The sequence below is a fragment of the Gossypium hirsutum genome, chromosome D06, assembly GCF_007990345.1.
Source record: "Gossypium hirsutum isolate 1008001.06 chromosome D06, Gossypium_hirsutum_v2.1, whole genome shotgun sequence".
Classification (NCBI taxonomy): Eukaryota; Viridiplantae; Streptophyta; class Magnoliopsida; order Malvales; family Malvaceae; genus Gossypium; species Gossypium hirsutum.
Window position 1 is genome coordinate 9,745,290 of NC_053442.1, and position 9,944 is coordinate 9,755,233.

At 30.7% G+C, this 9,944-nt stretch overlaps 1 protein-coding gene across 4 annotated transcripts; it reads right to left on the minus strand.

The window, feature by feature from the left end:
* Nucleotides 1-1,608: 1,608 nt before the first annotated feature.
* On the minus strand, nt 1,609-5,811 carry LOC107901209 (palmitoyl-acyl carrier protein thioesterase, chloroplastic-like). 4 transcript variants are annotated; one of them, XM_016827114.2, is made up of 7 exons: nt 5,544-5,811; nt 3,974-4,533; nt 3,707-3,840; nt 3,373-3,486; nt 2,457-2,628; nt 2,282-2,350; nt 1,609-2,067 (listed from the first exon to the last, which is right to left on the minus strand). In XM_016827114.2, exons 2-7 carry the CDS (start codon nt 4,475-4,477, stop codon nt 1,804-1,806), a joined length of 1,257 nt encoding a protein of 418 aa, XP_016682603.1. In that variant the 5' UTR covers nt 4,478-4,533; nt 5,544-5,811; the 3' UTR covers nt 1,609-1,803. The 4 variants fall into 4 exon arrangements, with proteins under 4 accessions (XP_016682603.1, XP_040951197.1, XP_016682604.1 ...); XM_041095263.1 differs by having other exon boundaries at nt 2,475-2,628; nt 5,544-5,746; XM_016827115.2 differs by having other exon boundaries at nt 5,477-5,740.
* Nucleotides 5,812-9,944: the final 4,133 nt, after the last annotated feature.

Below are 9,944 nucleotides of genomic sequence, written 5' to 3' on the forward strand. Positions count from 1 at the left end.
TGTATAAGCTTGTTAACATCTTCCACATGTGCTTGTCATCATGGATTGAGATTTTAAGCCCACAAATAAACTTGGACCCTTTTAATTCATCATCGATCCATATTGAACTCCAAAGTCTATCATCTTGAAGCTTCAACTTTTCTTCACGAAATTTCTTTGTGATAAAGTTTTGGCTGAATAAGTTGAGTTTTGACTTCAACTATTTGGATTTGGATCTCGTTATTGGGCTTTGAGGGAAACCGAGCTCATCCTTGCCATGGGCCTTGAATTAGGTTGGGTCATTTGTATCACGAAGAACATTATAACCCCATATTTAGAATCATAAACTTTACAACCCCATATCCAACATTGTATATTTGCTTATTCGGCCTTCCACAAGTGTAATATTGCTCACATGTACATTTTTTTACGTTGAAAATGCCACATAATCCAATTTAATAAAAGTCTTTCGATGATGTTATTAATTAGACTACAATTATTAAATCATAAGAGTAGAGCGATTAAATTCTTACTATCAAAATAAATAAACTAAATTTCAAATGTACAGAGAATATAAAGACTCGGAGCATAATTAAATCTTCTCTCTCTCTCTCTCTATATATATATAAGAGATTCACTTACATTGATGTAAAACTTAAGTGGTTTTATACCATTCCGTAACTTTTTTATAGTTTTAATATTTTAACAATCCAACAATTAAATTTATTAAGATAATTGTATTTATCATGCATGTAATTTTTTAAATTGATTTACTATTTCTATCACATTGATCTAAAATGTTGTCTATATGAATATATATTTAATTGTTGAAAATTTTTTGAGTTAAAATTTTGTGATTTATGCTAAACTATACATATACATAATCAAAATCCTTTTTATTTTATTCATTCCCAAAGTCTATTCATTTGGTTAAGGCGATGAAGTCAAACTGATCTTAAACAACTCGATTGGATTATAATTTTATAATTTGAGTTTGTTCAAGCTAATTGAATTTACCCCGCGAAACTTGTTTGCATGTTAATAACCAAAACTCGTTTATTGAGAAAAACCAAACTAATTGAATGTACTCCCTAAAACTTATTTGCATGGTACTCAATTATTTATTCTTAAATTTAAATTAATATTTTACATCATTATATCATTTTAACAGATAAATTTCAAAATTATATATAAATTATGATTAATTTAATGTGCAATAGCATAAATGAATTTTAATTTTATATAATTTTATACATAAAATTTTAATTTAATCCAATTCTTGTAAATCATTAACACAATTATTGATATATCATTATTTTATATTTATATATTACACACATAAATAATTATATTTATCTAATATAAAAACATTTAAACCACGATTAGAATTTTATATGTATAAATATACCAAATTAAAATTTATGCATACAATTACATAGTAATTTTAAAATTCATGTCTTATTTAACCAGACCAGATTTGCGGTTATGAATTGTGTTGACTCCATATTAACTAATACCAAGAGTATCAAAGAGGTGAGAAATCCAATGAATGAAATACAAAAAATAAAGCTAAGAAAAAAAATGTTGGCTACCAAAAATATACATATACTCTCAAATTGCAAAATAAGATTGATAAACCTAAAAGTAGCCTCTTAAATTGAAAAATAAAATAAAATAAAGAATGAAACAAGAGCTAATTACAGCAAGCTTTGAAAGCTTACAAGCTAATATCATATATATATATTATGGATTCAAAGAACAAAAGAAAGATTCTACACAATGCGTTGACTGCTAGTTTTGACACGCAGCAAAGAGACTTCGGATCTATGCACTTTGTGCGGGAACTTGATCCATTTTACCAAAACTCTTGGCATTCTTTGGCCTCCACTGTGTCCTCCCTCTCACAATCTCAGACCCCTCTTCAAGTTGGAGCAAGTGCTGGCACTCAATTTCCCCCATATTCCCGAGGTTGCCCACACCAGACACCGCAGTTAGTGACTGCAGCACGCTGTCCCTCCCACACTCCCTCCTATACTCCAGTGTCATGGAACAAAGCTCATGACTCTCCACAATTCCCAATGGTGTACTCTGCAATCACAATGCATGCAACATAAAACAGAAATCAAAATCGCATATCAGATTCCTAGACCATTAAATCATAAGCAGATAAGATCACAGGTAAGATTAATGAATTAAGGTATCTGGAATAAACTGGTTATTTATTTTATTCAAATGTTTATCATGGGCGAAGAAACAGAACGAAGTATGTACAATCATTAAGTGTTACTAGAGTGAGCCTTACCTCAAGGATCCAACCAACGTACTTCACATTGTTGACATGCTGATTCACATCCAGGTCGCTCCATCGAGGCTGCAAATTAAAAATTAAGAAATGCAACAATTGATTAGATAGGAAGTTTACAAATGGACACAGCTACAACTATACTGAAGAAAGAGATGGGGCAACCAGTGGTTACAGTTAAACCCTTGCGCACATATTGGGCTGTGCTGTCGTCAAGTTTCACTAATTTCCGGTTATCCTCAGCCACCACTGGATCTGAATTCATAAAATGAGGTTCTATTTCTCCTCGGACCTCTTCTGGAATTTTAGATAACCTTCTGGTCAATTTATTCATCATCACCCACACACTGCAGGTCGGCAAAACCAAAAATCAAACAGAGAACCAGGATAAATCACTCCCGAAACACCATTCAATAAAGTACAAGCACACATAACATAACAAGAACAGTAGCTTTGTTTCCTGGAAAACCAAAATATTGACTAACCAAAAGGCATTGGTCATAGACTGAAGTCTCTATTTCAGATTTTTCTTTCTTTTATGATTTTTAATTTTTCTGATTAAAGGAAAAAAAATGAAAAATGAATAAAATGAAAATAAAGTAAATAAGAAAAAGAAACAAAATAATGAATATAAAAATGGAATGGATATGGCCCAAATCAAGTCACTGCCCAAAACCAATAATTGGGCCTAAAATCAAATTCAAAGTCCAAAAAGTAAAATAAGGCTCATTATCAAATTCAAAATTCAAGGGCTAGGATCGATTTAAAATATATTATACACAAATTTGAATCCTTACCTCAATCAGTATTTTATCTATATTAAGATATCTAAAATGAAATTAATTTAACACTCAAACACCTTCAAAGACCCACAGCTTGGAAACAAATATTTTTTCTTGGGATTTTGGGCTATTCCAAATTTTCTTATAAGAACAAAATCATGGCAGAACATCATGCTATATCATGAGATAGTTCAACAGAATGAGATCCTTTCATACTGGTGTCAGAAGATCATCTCATCATTTGAATAAAGATAAGCAAAAAAATAACAACCATAACCACAAGAAGCGACTTCACAAACAATGCCCTACCTTGAGGCTCTAGTTAAAATTTCACCAGTTTTACTATTGCTGACAAGCCAATCCCTTCGCATGCCATTCTTTCCTGATGCACTGACCCAAGTGTCTACTTGAACAACATCACCCCTAGAAGACATATACATAGGTAGAATGTTCATTAGTATCAAATTGGTAAAATTCAAGCCAAATTACATGCCTCAATGACATCACATAATGCACTGTATCAGCATGCTTTCTTGATGATACACATATAAAACTACAACCACACAGATAAAACAAAGGTGGCTTATCATGTGTATATCTTGTCACTAAAGGAGCAAACCAAGAACACGAAAGTATAATTTACCAAGTTGGATAACGATCAACCACAACTTGCATCCGGGTGACTACCCATATTAGGTTTTTCCTGCACATCCCAGGGGTAGCACCAAAACCATCTCCTAGCAGTCCAGCACTTTTACAATGATTAATCGCTGTTTCCTGCAGAAAAGATGTATTAGTCAAAAATCAAGCTTAGGGTACAAGTGATACTAAGCAAAAAGCTATATGTGAACCTGCAAATTTTAGTTCCTGATTCATTGCTCAAACATTCTAGCCAATAACTATAGCACACCTGTAAATGATTCATTAGCGTCTCTATGGATGCTGTACGATCAGCACCTATCTCATAAGACCTAATTGAGAAGTTCTGACGAAAAACAAGACCATCCTGAACAATCCTCCCTATCCCAAATGGGTCAATGAGCATGTCAGGCCGCTTTGGCTTCCAATCAAGCATCATCCACTGCTTCTCAGCAGCCAGGAAAATGGTTGTCATAGCAGCAAGAAGCATGCTCCAATCAGGTAGCTGATTGATAAACGTCCTGGGAGGTAGGGAACTTGCAGCATCTTCGCTCGGGAAACCTTCTACTGGAGTCATCACAACTGTGGTACCATTTATCTTTGGGGGGGCTTGTGCATTTGCCTTAACTTGCAAACTTCCAGAAGAAGCAGATGGTTTCAACTTTATACCTCCAAGGTTAGTAGATCCATTTCCAAGCTTCTTGTTTTTTGAGTCAATGGAGTCCGGGGAAGAAGTGATTGGAAAGAATGAGGATGTAGCAGCAGTGGCAACCATGATTTTATAAATTAAAATGAACTTCTGTTATCCGCTGAAATTCCCTCTTTCCGATACTGCAATGTATCACATATAGTAAGAATCAGATTATTTCAAAAAGATGAACTAAAAAACTTGGATAATCACAAAATCCTTAAATTAATGAAGGCACATTCAAAACTTCAATTCTTTCCATGAAAAGGAAGGAAATTCTAAAATGGTAAAGGATTCTTTCTTCTTCATTTAAAAAGAAAAAAGCATCCTATTAAAGTTCTACATAATCTAACCAAAATAAATATTATCAATCTAAGAAATTCTTCATTTCTGAAAACCTAGTGAAAAAAGAAGGAAGATAAAGGATTTACCAGATACTCAAAAGGAACAATTCTCTTCTAATTTAAATAATAATAATAATAAACCTGGAATTTAACAGTGGGCGTCACGGTAACTATGCCACAAAGATTCCTAACCAACGACGACGAAAATATATTGCAAAATGTAAGCGGAATCGCTATGAAACAAAAAACACCAAAGCAGATCTCAGACGTAAAAAGGTTTAAACAAGAGAAGGCCAAAAATTTTTTGAGGAAAAGACAGAGAAAGTAGCAGACAATTCATAAATGCGTATACGATTTCCTATCCATTACAATGTAGCACGGAACATCGTCTTCTTTTTCATTTCTCATTTCGCCCTCCATTTCATAAGAAAATTACAACCAAAAAACATAATATGGAAATGGCGATGAGAAAATAGATAAACGAAAAAAGAAGAATTGATTTTTAGCTACATTTGGTTACTGAGAAATGTGAAAAAAAAAATAGATCTCCTATTTCCACCACCATCACTGGATGCAACACACAAAATCTTTTCCTTTTAACTATAACGAAAAAAAAAGGCACTTTTCATTTCCTTTCCTTTCTCGGCAACATTTCAACGAGAATGCGCAGATCAGACAGAAAATAGGAGAAATTAAAATTAAGTTTAAATGAAAACAGTAAACTAAAAATTCACAAGTATACCTCAACCAAAATAAAAAAGGGAAATGTAGTGGAGAAAAAACGCAAAATGGAGAAAGTAGTGCGTTACATAGGGATCTCTAAACTCTTCTCGGTAACTTCTAGCGCTTGCGATCTACCATTACTTTTCCTTCATTTCTTCTTAGCTGCGTCTCTCCCTCTTTTGTTCTGGCTTTTTTAAAAGAAATTTATAATTTTGAAACCTCGTTCCGAGTTTAGTATGATAATAAAATAGTGAAAAGAAATTCTTTTAGTTTGCACAAAGAGATTGTGGAATTTAGGGCCAGCGGTGACTACTTTTTTCTTTTTGGTACACCTGTCCCTACTGACTCTCACTTATTTTCCAATTTTATCACCTTTATTTTCTCTTATTTACTCTCTTGCCAATATCTAGAATCTTCGTTTGCTTCTGTTATTAATAATGACATTTTGTTAATTTTTTAAAATTTTAATAATAATTAGGAGTACAATTCTATTTTATTTATATTTTTTTTATGTCTATAAATATAAATTTTAGAAAAGCATTATAAATATTTTCATTGATCAATAAAATACATTCTCTTCTTTACTCTTCATTTTTTTTGTTCTTTAGTTTCTGTCTTTTTATTTTATTACAGCACTGATAATATATTTTAAAACTAATTTTCTATTGTATTTTATAAAAATTTTATTAGTTAAAAAATAATACTTTCATTAAAATAATTGACAAAATAATATTTAAAATATATAAATATATTTAAGTTTTTTTAAAATATAAATATTTATAATATTATGAATATAATTTATACGAGAAAAAATAAAAATAAAATTGTTATAATAAATATAATTAATGGCTTGGAATCTTAATGTATATATGATATAGATAAATTTAAAAATTAAGTTTTAAATCATTTTTAATTTTAAAATAATTTTATTTTTTTCAATTTCAAATTAAAAATAAATTATTAAATAATTTTTAATTTTAAAAATAGGATAAATTACACCAACAGTCACTTCTTTAAGGTAGCTGACAAAACAGTCATATTAGTTTCGCTTCAATCACTCAACTTTGAAAAAGTGACAAAACAGTCCTTTTTGTCGTTTTCCGTCACAAACGTCACGGTAAAGTGACATGACAGATGACGGCATGCTTGGTGTCAAAAAACCCTCCTGCTGGCCGGTTACCACCAATTTAACAGCCCTATTAGTACCAATTTAGGGTTTAAGAAGAGAAGAAAAAGAAAAAAGAAGAAGAAGGAGAAGGAGAAGAGAAAAAATGGAGATGCCTCCAGTTTTCAAATCAATCCCATATTGCATCTCTGCAAGTGATTCCTCCAAACTTCAAAGATAACGATCTAGGGCCAAAGCTTTAACCCAATTGCTTCATATTCTTCTGGAGTTACTCAGGCATGGCTGTTGCAGCTTCAAATCAGAATGTTGTTGCTTTGGGGGTCACAGTAACACAAGGGGAAGGCAATTTACCCAAGCTTCTCCTCACTTTTGATCATGGCAGGTAATGTTCAAATCTTCAAATTTTGAAGAAATGACCCACTTTTTGCAAGATTTTCTTTTCTGGGTTTTTTCCAAATTTATTCAACTCCCTTACCGATTCAAATTGATGGGTCAATTTTTTTTCTTTTTTATTGATTCGGGTTTAAAAGAAATTTTATCTATCTTTGTTTTTGGGTGTTTTAGTGAAGCTGAGATTTATCTATTTGGTGGTTGCATAACATCTTTGAAATACATGGTGTTTCAATGGTGGAAGGTTACAGAGGAAGAGAGCCAAGAAGAAGAAGAAGAGCAAATACATGGTGTTTCAATGGCAAAGAATTAGACCCCACAAAATTAGGCAAATAAGACTTTTTTTACAGTATCTTCTTCTTCTTCTTCTTCTTCTTCTTCTTCTTCTTCTTCTTCTTCTTCTTCTTCTTCTTTGTTATTAAGGGGGTTTTAAGGTTTTTTTTCAATTTCTTCTTAAATTGGGTGGGTTTCCACTGTGGACATCCAACGTGGCAAGTTAACTGCCCATATCAGCAATTAACTTGCCACATCAGTGGTCCTGTTAAGACACTAACAGAAACAATTATTCAATGATTGTTTTGTCACTTTTTTATAGCGTTAGTGACTGTTTTGTTATTTTCCAAAAGTTGAGTGATTGAAATGAAACTTAGGTGACTGTTTTGTTAACTACCCTAAAGTTGAGTGACTGTTGATATAATTTACCCTTAAAAATAATATATATCCAATACAATTAAAAGAGCTCGAATTTATAAGTATTTACAATATTTGCTAGATATTAACATTATTTAAATTGTAAATCTCTTACTCTAATTTTTGTAGTATTAATTTTATTGTAGAAAAAGAAAGCAGCCAAAGGAAGATGATGAAATTACCTAATTAATTTCAATAAACTATATCTACTTCTATATTTAAAAACTTTTGGAATTTTCTTTTCCAAATACAATTTATCTTATTACAACTGGGAAACATAACAATTAAAAAACATAATTTACATTTTTATCAGATATGAAGATTTCATTCTTTAACTGATAAGAACAGGGTAATCTCTTAAATTTTATTGATAGACCTCAATGGTGTATATATATCTATACAGTAGTAGTTACGTAGGAATCAAGTTGCTAAAAAATAATATCCCATAACAATATCCTATAACATCCCATTAAGAATTAAATAATTAAATAATAATATCCCATTATAATATTCTAAACATTAACCTACTAAGAAAACGAAAACAAAAATAAATCACTATTTTATATTGAATTATACAATAATTTAATATTAAAATTAAATATTAATAACAAATAAATAATTGCTACTTTAATAAGTTAATAAAAATTTATCATATCAATGGCTACTAGAGCAACATGATTCTCTTCCCTAAAAAACCTTAATAGTAGCCTTTAAAAATTGATTTTAGTTAAAAAAATGATTCAGGTGATTTTTGGCTTAAGAAGTCGATAACAGTGGGAGGAGTTTTGAAGTTAAATTAGTTTCGAGACAAAAACCACTTGTCTCGAGACATTCAAACATCGAAGCTAAGTTAAAAAAATAGAGGAGGTTGATCTCGAGACCCAATCTCGAGACATAAGAGATAATGCCTCGAGATGTAACACCTCTTACCCGTATTCGACGCCGGAATATGGCATGAGACATTACTAGAACACATACTCTTGTAAACGTATTTAACCGAGTTATAAAATTTCATCTAAATTAAAACTTTCAAATTTTTTTAACACGCTTTTATAATTCTTCACAATATATCTTTAAAATATTATATTCATAATAAATAGGGCCTACAAGACCCGATACATACCCATGCAATTCAATGCTTCATTTTCATTTCATTCAGTTCACAATTTCTCATGCTCACAATTCAAATCATATCACTAGCAATTTCCATTTAATTACCATGTATTTCAATTAAAACACAATAATTAATAATAATTAGATTTGAATTACAGTAATACAAACTTACTAGGCTAAATTGCAGAAATACCATGATATAGGGGCATTTTGGAAATTTTCCATTTCCCTCGACTTTCCACGCGATCTTGATCTAAATTAATAATTTCATTCAATTTATTAATTTAGACAATAAAACTATTCAATTCTTGAAATTTCGTCATTTTTTCCATTTTTACAAAATTACCCTAAAAATTTAACTTTTATTCAATTTAGTCTCTGAACCTAAAACATGTAAATTAGCTATTTTTAAAATAAACTCATATTATCAGAATATTCACATATATTTTTACTCCTCCTCCACTCCATTCCACATCCTTAATATAGTTAACACTCTTAGAAATAACATTTTCTAAAGTTTCATTATTCACCCTTAAGTATATTCAAAGCTGTCTATCCTAGTCAGTATCACCAAATTATTTTTATCTAGAGCTACATAACTCCAAATTATGCAGCGTTAATTTTTCCTAAAACTAGACTTATATATATTTTTACCATGAAATTTTCAGAATTTTTAGTTTAGCCAATTGGTACAGTTTATTCTTTAAAGTTTCCTCTGTTTCACTGCCTGCCGTTTCTGACCTCTCTTCACTAAAAATCAAATATCTCTTAGTAAAATATTCTGATGGTAGTGTCGTTTATTTCTCTTGAAACTAGAATCATTAAGGAATTTAATCATATAAATTAAAAATTACAATTATTTTTGTACAATTTTATAATGATTTATCAAAGTTAGAACAGGGGATTCCAAAATCAATCCGACCCTGCCTCACTAAAATTCAAATATATCAAAATATATAACTCTTTTACTTGCTCTGTTTATTTTATGTAAAAATAAACTCATTAAAATTTCATTTCATATCTTATTCACTCTCTAATTCAATTTTCACAATTTATGGTGATTTTTCAAAGTTAACCTACTGCAGCTGTCCAAAACTGTTTTAGTGCAAGATGTTGATAATCAAATTTATAACAGCCTCCTTTCCTTTCTCTACAATATTTTCTATCA

Coding starts and splice junctions, on each gene's coding strand:
- LOC107901209 (XM_016827114.2), bottom strand. CDS start 4,477: ATGGTTGCCACTGCTGCTACATCCTCATTCTTTCCAATCACTTCTTCC. Junction 3,487..3,706: donor GTTGATCGTTATCCAACTTG/GTAAATTATACT, acceptor TATGTCTTCTAG/GGGTGATGTTGTTCAAGTAG. Junction 2,351..2,456: donor ATGTGCGCAAGGGTTTAACT/GTAACCACTGGT, acceptor TTTAATTTGCAG/CCTCGATGGAGCGACCTGGA.